At 35.4% G+C, this 16,617-nt stretch overlaps 1 protein-coding gene across 5 annotated transcripts in view; it reads right to left on the minus strand.

Moving 5' to 3' along the window:
• Window positions 1–16,617, minus strand: part of LOC105842463 (uncharacterized) — a 193,485-nt gene that overhangs the window by 156,880 nt on the left and 19,988 nt on the right. For 4 of the 5 annotated variants that reach the window (XM_062668539.1, XM_062668542.1, XM_062668538.1 and 1 more), the window contains exon 2: window positions 4,387–4,426. The exons of the other annotated variant lie outside the window; for it this stretch is intronic. In XM_062668539.1, the coding sequence (XP_062524523.1) occupies window positions 4,387–4,388 (2 nt within the window). In that variant the 5' untranslated portion in view covers window positions 4,389–4,426. The remainder of the gene's footprint in view (window positions 1–4,386; window positions 4,427–16,617) is intronic. 5 annotated transcript variants of the gene reach the window in all.

Raw genomic sequence — 16,617 nt, forward strand, 5'->3', positions numbered from 1 at the left:
CAAAGTATTACTCAAAATTAAACCGAAGACTATTATTCTATTTATACAGAACAACGAATACAGACTGAAATTTCGAATAACCAAAAGCCGTAAATAAATTTTAATAACATTATTTTGAGGAAATCTCACTTATCGAAAGATTTATTTGTGTATTTCCAGTATTCTGTCGACAAATAAAACATTTTGTGGAGTGTTTTAATTTATAACAGAATCTTCGATATTTTTTTTACGGCTCTTTTGAAATGTCGCGAGTATAAGAGGGATTTGAAATGTGAAATGGAAAAGAAGCGACGAGCGCTTTACTGAACCGAGAACGCTATATGGTATATGTATACAATATGTTAAATCCGCACTGAATAAAGATCAACGCGAACAGAAAGAGATATTCCATTTTCTTTTTCGAAAATATCACGAAATAAAAAATTTGGGCATACATTTTGTATGAGCATTTTTAATATGCATGTCGCTTACATAGTTTTACATAAATAGCTAAGGCTATAACTACACGGCCGGTTAGCGAAAACCAAATTAATATCAGTTTAGAAATAGTTTAGTTATACGAATTTTGATTTGGTTCTTTACAAAAAGGACCTTATTTAGTGTTGGTTAGTGTTTGTTCACTTGCAATTTTTACCAGAAAACTCGGTTTACGGCAAGGTTTATAATGGAAATTAAGCCTAATTCGGTACAACAAATTCATTTTTACTGTTGGTAGGACCTCTTGAGTCCGCACGGATAAGTACCACCTCCCCGCCTATTTCTGCCGTGAAGCAATAATGCGTTTCGGTTTGAAGGGTGGGGCAGCAGTTGTAACTATACTGAGACTTTGAACTCATATCTCAAAGCGGGCGCATTTACGTTGTAGATGTCTATGGATTCCAGTAACCACTTAACACCAGGTAGCTCGTCCACACATCTAGGCAATAAAAAAAAAATCATTCAACGTGTTAATTCTTAGGACTTTAATCTTGACGTATTTAATATATTGTCTTCTTCTTATAAAAGAAAGACGGAACAGCTGTTATACAACTGAAACTTCTCATGTCTGAAGGTGGATGATAGCGATTCACGTTGTGATATCTATGAACTTTGAACATCAGATGAGGCGTGAGCTCATTCGCCCCGTTACTTCATTAAAGAAATCTTTTGAGATTATTTTTGTTTCAACACAATATCAGTATGCATGTACCACCATAAATATACATGATGAGTTTTTTTATCCTACCTATGCTGATAGCCTTGAGAGGCTATATCAGCGTTAACCTAGCATGTAGGTGAGCTCTCGGGGCTCAAAGCGGAGCTAGCACTGGCCCTAGCAAGAGCAGTGCTTCGCAGAATCTACCACCGGATCGGAAACGCGACCCACTGAGAAGATCCGGCGAGAAACTCAGTGGGTTGTGTCTGTGGGTTAATTTCTTCGAGCCCTTCGTCGCAAGCGACGGGTTCGACGGGGACGGTGACCGGATACATGTTCGGTTGGGACACACGGACTGGCGACGCGAAAAATCGCATTCTAAGCATTAATTGCTCCAGCTCGCCAGTCACTCCACAAAACTGTACAGAATAGACGAGTCCACGCAGTCAGTCCGCAACCACGGCCTTAAGCACTCGGTGCCAGACACCTTACTTAAAATGTCCAAAATCACCTCTCTCAAATTAGACTTATAACTTTTGTAACCTGTAAAATATAGGAGCATTGCAATAAATAACCATACGTCGCAGTTGGCTCTACAAGATTTTGATTTAAACACGCAACCACATCCTCAACATTCAACCTACAACATACTGCATACACAATACACATACGGCGCTCTGTAATTAAAGCTCTCGGCATGTGGTGTTTTAAGCTCACATGAATTGGTATCAAAATCCTACTTAAGCTGCAAAATATTTATGATCTTATGGGTGGTACAGACCTAACATAACGGAGGCTGTGACCACAAATCCTTAACAGGTAGTTATTGTACTGTAAAATACACGAGACATACTAACTAAAATGATTAGCTTTCATACATATATCTAGGAAGACGCCAAACAAGAGTGAAATATCAGAGTTAATCTTCCGAAATCAGAACGAAGCCTTTTCGTGAATGAGATTTGACTAATTTTTCTTTATTCGTATTGCATACGTTGGCCTCAGTTCATAAAACAAGTTTCACTCATCAGTAATATACTGTATAATTTATACACAAAAATTTAACAACAAAAAAAAAAACGAACTTTGTCCAAATATAATGAGAATATCATTATAGTACTCAAATTCAATTAAGGACAACTCAAAAACCACTGGTCATATTTGAATAAAACATAAATAGGACCACATGAGAAGCAATTTCACAACGCCCTTCACACCGCCAGAGACAAAAAGAAATGGAGAAAGATCGCGAGAAGAAGAAGGTATCTACTTAACATTAGTTGGTCGTGAGCTTGTCCACCCATCTAAGCCATAAAAAAATTGCTTCAGATAGAAAAAGTACCTACTGAGATTAACATACTCGTACAACAAACAGTTGAATTGAGGAATTCCACATTTTTTAAATTCCATAGGATAATAAGTACATAAAGTCGTCGTGGCCTAAAGGATAAAACGTCCGGTGCATTCGTATGTAGCGATGCACCGGTGTTCGAATCCCGCAGGTGGGTACCAATTTTTCTAATGAGATACGTACTCAACAAATGTTCACGATTGACTTCCACGGTGAAGGAATAACATCGTGTAATAAAAACCAAACCCGCAAAATTATAATTTGCGTAATCACTGGTGGTAGGACCTCTTGTGAGTCCGCACGGGTAGGTACCACCCTGCCTATTTTCCGCCGTGAAGCAGTAATGCATTTCGGTTCGAAGGGTGGGGTAGCCGTTGTAACTATACTGAGACCTTAGAACTTATATCTCGAGTTGGGTGGCGCATTTACGTTGTAGATGTCTATGGGTCCAGTAACCACTTAACACCAGGTGGGCTGTGAGCTCGTCCATCTATCTAAGCAATAAAAAAAAACATAAAAAAGTACTGAGGTTAACTAACACACACGTACAACAAGCAGTTAAATTGAGGAAATCCACATGTTTAAAGTCCATAGGATAATAAGTACATAAGATAATAAGACAAAAACAACTATCAAAACAATGTGGGTAATTCAAAGGCTCGATAATTCAGTTTTAGTGTTTATTTTCGGACTCCTCAAATGGTTTGAGGTCAAGGTTCTATTTGGGTATGTTTGCACCTTCATCACGTCAGAGCGAAGGGTCGACGGGTATATCGCTCGGCGTATCCGCCTGCATTAGTCACATGACAAAATGTATATGGTAGTTTTATGTCCCGAGGATGTGTGGCGAACGCATTTACAAAGTTCACCTCCCCGGCAGCTGTGAGTGTGGCTTAAGGTGAATTATAGTCGTTGTTACATTTAAGTTATAATCTTTGTTTGGTGTTAGAAATACTATTTTCGTTTTGAGTATATGAAAAAACAACATAATTTGAGTGTAAGCGTCGCTTGATGCGCAATAGAGCCGCTTTTCTTTCCCTAAAAGGGCGATTTCCTTCATTATACGGACCACGTTTTACTGATTTTAAAGACACTTTGTAAGAGCACTTCCGATTTCGTGCGATTTTTGGTCGAAATTGCTATTGGTGACTTTCCCATTGTGTTAGTACACTTTAGCCCCCGCAATTTATCAGGGCTCTCTTGAGGACCGTTCCTTTTGTCTCACGTGAGGCCGCCTTCTTTATACCGCCGGCTTTCCTCGGGCCATTGTGTGATTTATGATCACCGTGCCCATTTTTATATCCCCGGTTCTATTATCCTGTGTAACGTCAGCTGCAGATGCGTTTGTTTGTGTATTAATTTGGGGATGTTTTTGATTCAAAGTTTTTACATGTATTTTTGCTAATACTATTGAGAGATCGCTGAGACCTATAGTTTCGGACCTGGTTGGAGAGACCAATTCTACTTCCGTGCGACTGTATCACGCTTCAAACCGCGGCAAATCATGATGTCCCAGCAAAAATAGACAGGGTAGTATATACCCGTTAAGGCTCCCAATGTACAGTAACACAATTCGTGACGCGTACGACCGAAAAACCGGTTCAATAATCGTGAAACCAATTTAATAGTGAAATTGTTTTAGGACTGACAAAAACAAAAAATGTCTACTATATTTACGTGTTCGTATATGTTCTAAAAAGGTTCATAATAAAAAATACGATAAGCATGTAATGACGAATATTCACAATTTTGCTGACACCAAGTCCGAATGTTGTACTTTTAAAATAAAAACAGATTATTAATAGATGTAAATTTATTTTGAAAAAAGCTTATGAATCAAAGTAAATAAAACATATAATAAATAATTAACATGAACATTTAATAATGACTACATACTTACATTTTTCAGGAGAATAGTTTCAGAAAGCAGCGCAGAAAATCTGTAGCAAAGAAAGCATTTTTTTATATTAAAATGTCTGCAAGCATTATTAACTATGTGCTCTATTACCGAGGGCAAATTAGCTAAAGGCATGGTAACAACAAGTTGGTGAGACAGAGGCCAGTTGGAGGCGGTATCCAACAGGCGGTCCACTTCGCAGCGGACCGATCTTCATGGAAAGACTTACATACGTGTGGTCGCGATCCTCAATAATGAGGGATCGACAAAGAAGAAGAATAGCTCTGTTACCCACATTCTAAGACGTTACCTCAAAACTCCCTCGACTTAATCGAGGATATGTTGATGACCTACTCGAGGAATTCTATTATTAGTCGCAATACCGCCCCGTCATGCTATTTTGACAATTTCCAAAGTCGGGAAATTTATAATAACAATAGATTCTCTTGGTTTTACTTTCACCATTGCTTCCAAAAACGGGTGGCCAACAAATTTCGAGATGACGTGCTAGAGTGTTGGCTAGTATTTGTTGTAGGTTTACGATATGAAATTCCAATCGTATGGTTTAACCATATCTTTCCGGCTCCGCTCAAAATCAAAGCTTTGCAGTTAGTATATAACATTATATACTATTATAATATTGTACTATAATATATCAGTATATAATAGTTCAATGGTATTTTATAGTTATTATTTAATTTGATATTTAGAGATTAAAAAAAGCAAATTGAAAACACGTATATTCGATTGTATACAAGCTTTATATTTTTATTCGTTTATAATCAAAACTCAATTACGTAAACATAAATTATACTGAATTATATTATTTATATGTAATGTGTTAAGTTGACTTCATTACCGGGAAAATACAAAATGGCGTCGCTTGAGTTCAACGTTCTTAACACATTCATTCGACATTATAAATTGGGCGTCGGAAGTACTGGCGGTGGTATCTTGCTCGCAAATAGGCATTAAACCAACAAGCTGGCAAAAACAGCGGATGTTTCGTCCCTTAGTCGTAAAGATAGCGACACACAGCATTCCAGCAAATTTTTCCAGTTGGCCATTGTGAGAATCGCACAAAGAACATCGGTCTTTGAAGCGTGTGCAAATTTTCAAGTTAATCATAGTTCTGGAAATCAGTAAAAATAACGTTCAAATGTTCATTTACGTACAAACATGGCATACATACGTAGCAAACTAATAAAATCGTGTTAAAATCTATTATATTCAACTGCAACCAGACTTCTCTGCTGGGTTTGGACTAAATCAGGACAATTATAACCTACTAGATTTTTATAAAAAAAATGGATAGCGAAATTGAAGTTGTGTTCACACCCTGCTTACTTTTTATCATATTACTAGCTTTTGCCCGCGACTTCGTCTTCGTGGAATAGTTCACAAATAATGTTTTATTTTAGAACAAATTTGGTTAGCATAATAACGTTATAGTGAGCCAACCTTAACATATTGACATATGCTGTAGCGGACTTTTTTTTGTAGATCTTTTAAAGGGGAAAAATTCTGTCATACATTACTTTAGCGAAACTTTAACAGTTTCTGCAGCGCACGCAGCGGAAGCTCTCAAAAGGGATCAAAGCCCCGATTTTGAACCATTCTTTATCGGTGCTCCGCTTGTATTGGTTTTAGCTTGATGTATCCTATAGCCTTCCTCGATAAATGGGCTATCTAACACTGAAAGAATTTTTCAAATCTGACCAGTAGTTCCTGAGATTAGCGCGTTCAAACAAACAAACTCTTCAGCTTTATAATATTAGAATAGATACCATATATTTTATGCAATACTATGAATTAAATAAAAAATACACCGTTGGGGTGATAAGCTTAGAGAGCAATCAACAACAACGACAGACAATTGTAAATCCAAAACGCCGCGCAAACCTTATCTACAACTCTACGGTCCTCGAGCTTCATTACCACAATCTTATCATTTATATGATAACAAAGTATTGGAATTATATATTCCGCTTAATATAATAACAGCTTCAGCGGTTGTCGCGTATTTTATTTTCGGCATTCACACAGGGTTGGACAATGAAACTTGATTGAATTTAAAGGCATATAGCGTATAGATAGCGTAAAGGCATATAACATATACGTCAATGCCCATTGGATGTGGAAAACTACATATTATAACTAGAGAATCCGTATAACTTATTGTGATCAGATACTTATATTAATAGTAAAGGAATAATAATAAAAAAGAATTATGGATAATTTTCATATGCACATTTACCTTAGCTATAGTAGGACGTATTGTGAGATTGCGACAGTAGGCAAGGTGTTATGAGTTTCTACCTATAGGTTGTGGCAAAAAAAATGCTGTAATGCCTTAAGTCAAAAGAGTATTGGGAATGGATGTATTTGTTTATGGTTCCAAACTATTCTTTTTTGTTTGTTTTTGTATTGGCACAACCTTTTTTTCTATTTGAGAACTAATGTTTTGTGTATTTTTTATTCTTTCGCGGTACTTTCTTTGGCAGAAGAATACAATGGAATTGGGACGTATCTCGTATCTCAAGAGGGATTCATTAACTACTGAATACTAGGTATATATAGTTCATGTACCCGTCTGGAACGATTTGTAAATCAGTTCACGTGACAACAGCGACCTACTTTCGCAATATATTACGTAACTTATCAATGTTTGTTAGGTCAAATTCTGTCAGCTAAATTAGAAGTACTGAATCGTGCTAGTTGACGGAATGAAACGGAGTCACGATCCTCAGCAATGAGAGACCAATTGAAGAGAGAGAGAGAGAGATAGGACCCATTTCATAATTGCTGCACTCGGAGTTGGATTCTCACCAGGGAACTCCTCAATGATTAGAAGCACAGACATAGGATTGTATAAGCATATTATTATTAATATAAATAATATATAAAATACGCATTCCAAAATTAAATGTGAACATGAAACACTCGTTTTTAAAATATATATTTTTTCTATGAATTTATTTGTTTACCAATCAGTTACTGAATCTTTAACCTTACCATAATTGTTCATTATACAACTTCATAACGTTCTTAAGCTTTATAGCTTTAAACATTAAAACAAAAACCTAATAAGTAACATCCAATTATTTTCTTAAATTTCTCCTCATTTACTACACCGAAAACTAAATAGGATAATAATCTATTATTATGACATGATTAAACCCGAAGAAGCTCTAAATTAAAAAATAAAACAGTAAACAATTCACACCACATCGTCTTAGAGGTTCCCTCAAACTCACGCTTGGTAAGCCACGGTGTTGCCAACTATAATAAAAACTACAAAGAATTCGAATCCTTGACATTAAATCTTATCGCATCTGTTATTTATGGTATATCACTTCGACTGAAGGACACAGATTCCGAACATTCACCGGTCTCTCTCTGAATGAATGAATCCTCCACTCCGATAATCCAAAGCGTGTAATTTGTCACGTCGTTAAGTATTCCAGTTTAACGTCTGGCCGCCATTAAAACGAATTTCCCGCGAAAATTTTAGATTATGCGTTAAGTAATCAGCTCAAGTTATAACGTAACGAAAAATTACCTTGCAAATCATAAAGGTTGGACTTAATTTTTAGGGCAAATGAAAAAATTTCCTTGATACGACGTTTATTCGGAATTTAAATAACGCTTTTGATCTTAGCTGCGAAATCTGAGTTTTCGATCATTCTCAATGGTATGGAACATCCACAATTATATTATTATAACTTATAGGAGTAACGCAAAATTTAAACATAAAAGAAAATCGATTTCAACAAAATAAAATGATAAAAGTCATCAAGGTAGTCGAAGTCAGTTAAATATGCATTTTTAAGGATAACTCAAAAACTACTGGTCACATTTTAATAAACTTTAGATGGTACATAAAAATCACCAGCTTTCAACTATAAAAAAAATCATCAAATTTTTTTTTACAAATTTACCAAAAGATCATTCAGTGCAAACGTTTATAAAGGATTTTTAAAAATGAAATTGATAAATAGAACTTATATCTCAAGGTGGGTGGCGCATTCACGTTGTAGATGTCTATGGGCTCCAGTAACCACTTAACACCAGGTGGGCTGTGAGCTCGTCCAACCACCTAAGCAAAAAAAATTTAAAAATTACGTTTCGGGTTGTTACTAAGTTTCGAGTACGTGATTTCTTACGTGATAAAATTTGGATAACGTTTGCGGGATTTGATCATAGGGACAGTTGCATCGCTTGATACGAGTACCAACTGATTTAATTTTCCAAATTGTCCAAAATAGATTTCCTTCCTAAAACTGTCTTGTAGAAAATCGTCAAAAGTGATATCCACCATAGTGCCAAAAGTGAGACTAAAGAATAACACCAACTAGTCACGTATTAACAAAGCTCATAGGTGCTCATACGAAGCCTAGTAAAACCTAAGTACCACTTGTCTTTAATCTACCTTCAGTAATCCCTTATCGTTCTAAATAATCATCTAAAAACTCTAATATCTTATTTTTAGGTGAATTAAAAAGACAACAGAAAGAAATAAATTCTGAAGCATTTGGCCGCTTAATTAATATCAATATTCTAATAAAATTCCCAGAGGAATTAATGAGACGTTGGCGTTGATGAGATTCGTTGTGACTGTATAATATTTTTTAATCACGCACCTCGATAGCAAGCATACATCGGTTATAAAATGAATTTAAATGAGCGTTTTGTTGTTCTAATCAAAAATAGCTAATTTATGTTTGGCTGGCAATTAATTATAAATTGAAATGAATTTTATTTTAAAACGATAGTACTTTAAGGATCTAAAGAATAGACGTAATATTTGAATAATAGTATTTAAATGCATCAAAATACAGTGTTCTCAAAAACCGTGTGGCTTTGAAATTGATTTTATTTTAAAACTATGTATAGTACTTTAAGGACCTAAAGTATAGATCTAATATTTGAAGTTTAGTTAATATTTAAACGAATCAAAATACAGTGTCCTAAGCCTGTCAAGCTATCAAGTAAGTAGGCTTTGAAATGGTACCCCACACAGAAATCGAACAGATCTCTAATGAATGCTCGATAATGTAGAGATGTTCAAGTTCAAGTCATAAATTGCTAAAAGCAAATCCTGAGTGTCCTGCCGATTCTATCAGTGGTTAAACAGCATCCCGAATCAATATTAAAATATTGACAACTAGAATGAATAAATAACCTTTCATTTTATTTTGAACAGCTAAATAGACAATTTAATCAAGTAAGGTCATCAAAATCTCTGTTAACCCCACATTGATGTTGCACAACAGAAAATAATTTCGTACATTTCATACCGTATCAATCTATAAAAATAGGTACTCCAATACATTGGTATGTAAGAATGTGTATCTTTTAACTTTGGGAGGCTATTTCAGCGTAACCTTAACTAGTAGATGAGCTCACGGGGCGAATTTATTAACACTGGCCCTAGCAAGAGCAGTGGTTCGCAGAATCTACCACCGGATCGGAAACGCGACCCACTGAGAAGATCCGACGAGAAACTCAGTGAGCTGTGTCTATGGGTTAATTCGCTCGTCGAATATATCCTATGTGTACTGTGATTTTATAAGATAAGATTTATTTGGACAATATTTTTATATTTTTTATAGCCATTATTTAAATACTACTTTTAAAAACCACAATTATTTTGTGCCTAATTCGTTTCTCCCTGTACAAAATTTCGTGAGAGAGACGCCTCTAGGCGATAAAGTCGTCAATTGAAGACTTTTAATTATTATTTATTATAAGGTTTACTGCTCATTTATTTAGTTTTGGTGAAGAATCATACGAAATATATTTATATACAAGCCTATTACTGAATGCCAGTACTATTTCAGTGTAAATATACCCGCCTCATCAAAGTTGATGGTGCTACGTCAGAAGCCTTCCTTGATTTTTCAACTGCATAAATAAAATTTCAATTAAATCGAATTAACAACGCTCGAATACATTACACATCATTTGTTTATTGAGATGATTTAAGTATTTAGGTAAATTATTAATGAGCATGTTCAGCTAAGCGTAAATAACAGTATGTTAGTTGAAATTCTTTTGAAGTTCTTCTCTCTGAAGTCTTACTTTGAAATTCTTTGAAGAAAAAATACGAAATTGTTTTATTATTATTTTTACTTAAGTATTAGGTATCGTTACGTCTATACCTCGTTATTAATACGCTTTTATTAGCTTCAGACGTATGCATGTTAGTATGTAACAGAATCTTTGAACATGATTTTGAACCCCTTGAAAATGTCGGATTAACCCGAAATTTGGTGTACTTATTAAGGGCCGATGACAATTCAATATTAAATAGAATTGACAACAACAAAAAAAATATATATATATTGAAATTCAACTAAAAAATAAAAAAAAGGTAAATAATAGTAAATTCAAATTTACTAAAATTTATTTTCTATGTTTTAGTTGTATTTTCTATAAAAGCGTATGCTTTTTTTGTTTTTTAAACAATTATTCATTTGTTATTCTGAAGGAAAATTAGTTGATTAATGACCAATTTAAATCTGCATATTTTGGCCGGTACCTATTGTTATGCATAACGACTGCAAAAAGTACAAATACAGATAAACGATCCCGCATAGCGGTTCAGTTAACGAACTTAATCTAGATGCTACCGGATAATTCCGGTTACGAGCGACTCACTTGGTTCGTATTTCAAAGAGCCATGGGTTTGCTTTCATCGCTGCAATGCAATCGACTTGACTACAATGCCATCACTATGTACAAACGGAATAATCGATTGGATCATTTCCTACTCTAGCTTGGTATCTGAACAACGTTCCTCTCCTAGAACGAACATGGGCCCTTATATAACATCATTTTCCGGATTAAATTAACCCGCTTCAGAAAATCAGACGTTTAAAGCCGAGGGATCGTCCTCAACTTAATTACATTCAATTCTTATCTCATTACGTCATTCCCAAAAAATAAATACTAACAGCAAAATTAAAAGATTAAGTTAAAACGTATTCAGATAATGGAAGTTGTTTAGTGTTACGTAATTGCAACGCTTCGGGGGCAAACCGTTTCAAATCTCGTTATTGCGGGTCGCGACAATAAAAATAAATTAACAACTTGATATTTGCTGACTATTCGAAGGAAGCACCGTGACGCTGGATAATAAGCGTACCATTATATCGCAGGATGATAGCACTCGCTTAGCCAATAATAAAGACGATCTAATTGTAGCTGACAGCCGTAATGATCACTCGGGGCGAAGTCGTCGGTTGATACACAAAACTGTTTTTACAACGTCATATTAATTTAACGGCTGTCTGGTGTAGTGGTAAGTGACATGGTCACTACACAAGGGGGTCGCGGGTTCGAATCCCGCCAAGGGAAGATATTTGTATGATAAATATAAATGTCTTTTGCAGGGTTATGGATGTATATTAAATATGTGTATGTGTATAATAAAAATCTTACATTTATTTCTAAAGTTCTTTACGAACTTATCACGGGATCAGTTACCGTGGCGTAATTGTTAGTAAATATTTATTTATTTACTATTTATCTAAATTTACTACCTATACTAATAACCACGAGGAGTTATACTATATTCATCGAAAGAGCCGAGCTAACGGGACTCAGTCTGGCAAATTTGTTAACACTAGCCCTAGCAAGGGCAGTGCTTCGCAGAATCTACCACCGGAACGGAAACGCGACCCACTGAGAAGATTCGGCGAGAAACTCAGTTCGTTTCCGTGTTGTGCGCTGACTTACTATTGAGGAGGCTGCATTTACACGATAGACTAAAAAGAAACTTTTAAAGGTAATAATAATGTTGCAAAATGTTTTAGGCTCGCGCAACGATCTACATTACATTTAAAGGGTTCTTAGCACGATTTTCCACAATTGATAAAAAAAAGTGCGTGCGTACAAAGTACACATGTCAGAAGTGAAACTTTTTTGGCGAACTAATTTATAAGTCTTGCTTATATTTATACAAGTCTAAAACTTTAGATTTCCGAGACTTAGAGGAAGGGAAAAAGGAAGATATGTTCCCGCCAAAAGTCTGTCAAATGTCAATCTCAAGCCTCAGTGTTGACAGTCACTTTATGTTTAGATTTCTAAATTGTAAATGACTAATATTTTGCCAATTGAATTGACTAATTTAATTTCATGCTATTTAATTAATGTTCCAAATTCTTTTCATTTCATTTCAATTCCTATTAACATTTTTCACAAAAAAATTATAAAATATCAGGCTGTATGGTATGATACATTTGCCTTTCCAGTTGAAAAAATACAATAACTACTACTACTGAAATTTGACAAGTACTTAATTTCAATAGTAGTTTGATGTCACTTGCGTTGCATGCCTGCGTGACGTTCTGTAAACATTTTACCCCCATGCGCCTAAAGAAGTTTCACTTCAATAAGTATTTCATATTATTTACAACTTCCACAGGTGTCTACTTTATACGCACTATTATTTAACGGGTTCTTAGCGCGATTTTCAAATGTATTAATAGTATTTAGAATGATTTAAAACTTACGCGACCATGTAGATTAAACACACTATTATTTAAGAGTTTCTTAGCGCGATTTTTACATTTTATGAATTCCCGTAATTTCGGTGATTTTGCAAGCGCCATAGATGCACGGATAGACTCTAGAATTTGTTCTAAGTTCGTTGAATACTTTTAAAATTTCAGTAATTCCATTTTTGCTACAAACTTTATGCACCAGCAGCAAGTCTCGAACAAGCCGGCTTAGTTGCAGCACTTAGCGTAAACAACGCGCTGTTTAATTTCACCTAACTTTGTTAAGTGAAGCTTATGCGTTACCTGAAAGTTTGAAGACTCGTTCGCTCTCAGGACGTACAGGTAGGTTTAGTGCTACGGTTGGAATTAATTTTAGAGCCTGGTTAATCAAACTGTGACCATCAACTGTTTCTTTTTGGATTTAGTGAACACTCAAATTGAATATGCAATTTCGAAAAGAGCACATCTTTGAAAATATAAAATGTTCAGGAAATGAAAAAAACTGATTATTTTATAAAGCAGTGTAAAATTTAAAATATTAACTTTTGAGATATATTTTAGTGTTAATTAGCAATTGAAAATTACTGGAATTATTATAAAATGGGTGTAGGTAAGCCTCAAAACTACATGTATATGAAAAAACGTATTTGACAAAATATGCGACATGTGCCCTTTTCGAAATTGCATATTCAATTAAGATGCTATGATTTTATGAACTGGAAGGAGTGACAGACGGTTCAGACCTAAACGAAATTTATTAATGGAAAGTGGAAATTAATTTAACGACTGCTATCCCATACGGGATCTCACTAAGAACTCGAAATTAAAGTCAAATGACGAGTCAAAATGCCAAATACCTACTACAAATACTAAGTATTATTTAGTGAACACTTAAACAAGATCAGAAAAGACTGAGTTTCTCGCCAGGATCGAAAGGATTTTTTTTTTACCTATGCTAGTAGCCTCGAGGGGCTATTCTAGATTCACCGAGCTAGTAGGGGAGCTCACGGGGCTCAAACCGAGAGTGTTGCTAACACTGACCCTAGCAGGAGCAGTGCTTCGTAGAATCTACCACCGGATCGGAAACGCGACCCACTGAGAAGATCCGACGAGCAACTCAGTGAGCTGTGTCTATAGGTTAATTCGCTCGTCGAGCCCTTCGTCGCAAGCGACGTGTTCGACGAGGACGGTGACCGGGAATAAGTATGCTCATTAATCAATGCAAACGTAATAACAAGCAAGTTGTGTACTGAACACAGACTTTCATTTATAATGTAAACATCAGTTTTAAATCAAAGCACTATTCCAGTTTCCAATAATGCTCGATATTAATATCGAAATGATCAATCGGAATGCGACGAGCGTATTAACCACATATCCGTTTAATTGCCTCCGAGAAGTCGTATCGGATTCCTTGCAATTTACTAAATTAACAATTCACCCTGTACTCCCACCCTGTACTCGTACTGCAATATCAATAACAATAGTAATAAAATACGTTATCCACTCGGGGGATAAATAGGGAGACAGCTATTCTTTTTTTAGCTTACGATCGTAGAACAATATTTTTATACGTAACGATACGACCATGCTATTGAGAGAAAATACGATAAATATATTTATAAATATGATTTTGAATAAAATAGAACGGGCAACGGCAGCTTCGACTTAAAATATTTTGGTCAAAATCGAAATCGTATTTCAAAGTTACCTCTTTAAAAGTAGATCACTTATTTCAAACATTACTCGAGACAGACTAGGTATATTTTCTTTGTATAAAATTACTAAAACTAGAGGTCCCGCAGTAGTCGAAATTCGACTATAATTAATTGTAATTGTAAGTTTGTACACTATTATGATTGTATTTTATACTTCTATAATAAACTATAGAAAATATTAACAAAGACAAACAATATTTAATCTATTCTCAATTTGACGTCAAGAACAAAAGTTTGACAATAAATAGTATGCATGCGTGTGTGCGTCAAATACATGATATGTAGTGTGTGTAATGTTTTCTTTATTGATTTAATGTATCTTTTATGCATTATTTTAAAAAAAAATTAGCATTGTGCACTTCTTCTCTATATTCTCTATAAGTGTGGAAAATTTTATACTCCTCCGTCCGGGCAATTTTCGTAAAAAGGGATACAAAGTTTTTGGCTTCACGTATTAATATATAGATACGAATAAAATTACTTTCACTATGAAGGCAAATTTTATAAATTTCCGTATTTACCGATTGCATCGTTTTGTGAGCCTGCTTAAACACGCCTCAACATTAGAATATTTGTGTCGCGAAGAAGTTATACAATACTATCGATATATTTAAATTTCAACGAGTATTGATTGAGGATCAAGGTAAACGGGTGAGGGAATTCAAAATTTCAGACATTCGGCAAAATAAAACAACTACACGACCGTGGCCGCATCGTCGATCATACTCGTGGTATTGTCATGTTCATAATTACTGTCGATTGAATCGAAATATTCAACGCTCTGTCGGAAAATCCGAAAATTGGATTAGAGGATGCGAGGACAATAGGCCCGAGCCATTCACCGATACTTATCATTAAATCTTCGGTGTCATCTGCATAACGATGGAACAGCCGCCTAAAAGGTCCCTTTTGCACAGTAATAGGAAGTGCAAATTTAAATGACACGTTCACTGGTTCAAAATTCAAGTGCATTTTCAATTCTGTAGTTATGTAGAAATGCGTAGCTTTATTTTCATTTTGAATCCTTCGAATACATTAAGATTGAATTAAGAATTCATTGTTTAGCGATTTTTTATCGAACATTTATTTAAGTACACGAGAATTAATGTAACGTTATTTATCCAATAACACCTTCTTGGTTCTAGTTCAATTAAACATTTACTTAGGCAAACGTATATTGGCAGAAAACTGACAAAGTCCGTCCGAATTGCCACTCAGCGTTCCCCCAACTACAACCGATATTTAGCTAGTGTTAACTTACCTAACTTACACGCTACAGGGTTTCGCACTCAGCGGAGAATGATTAATACACCGAACAATACCCAAAATGGAAGAAATAACCCACTTTTCTGGGCCCTTGGAGGGGAAAAATGTATTAGTTTTAAATGCACATCTATCATGTCACACCCTATCTAGTATATTGTCTTTTATGGTATTCAATACAAATGTGCTGCAGTAAATCTTTCGTACTCCACGTAAATAATTGCTTTTTAGATACGCCTTAGTAGCGTTTGAAGTTGTTTAAGGATGTTTGTTAACGAAAATATATTTTACCTTGTTTGTCTTTTGTTATTGTTTTAACAACTAAAAAAAGCGAGGAAAGGACGTGATGGAATTTCGTTTTAAACTGTTGGAAAAGCCCATGGGAGCCCCAAGGCGAATGTCGCTGCCTCCCATCTTGAAACAATGTCTACAATGGCATAAATAGATAGGATACTTAACCGTAAAATGTGCAGGTCATGAGGTGTGTAGGAATTGGGAATTAGAGATCTAGGTGGGAATATATAAAATTAGTACTAGATAGATAAAGAATCAAAAATGTATATAGTCGACGATGCGGGTCCTAACCTAAACATCAGCCCGCTGAGTTTCTCGGCGGATCTTCTCAGCGAGGCGCGATTCCGATCCGGTAGTAGATTCATTCCCGAAGTAGTTACGCTTGAGTTGTTAGGTCTCCTTTGGAGGCGCTCGGGTAACTGTTAGCAAATTCCTCGCCTCCTGGCTGAGCC

Source organism: Bombyx mori, chromosome 5 (assembly GCF_030269925.1).
Source record: "Bombyx mori chromosome 5, ASM3026992v2".
Taxonomy (NCBI): domain Eukaryota; kingdom Metazoa; phylum Arthropoda; class Insecta; order Lepidoptera; family Bombycidae; genus Bombyx; species Bombyx mori.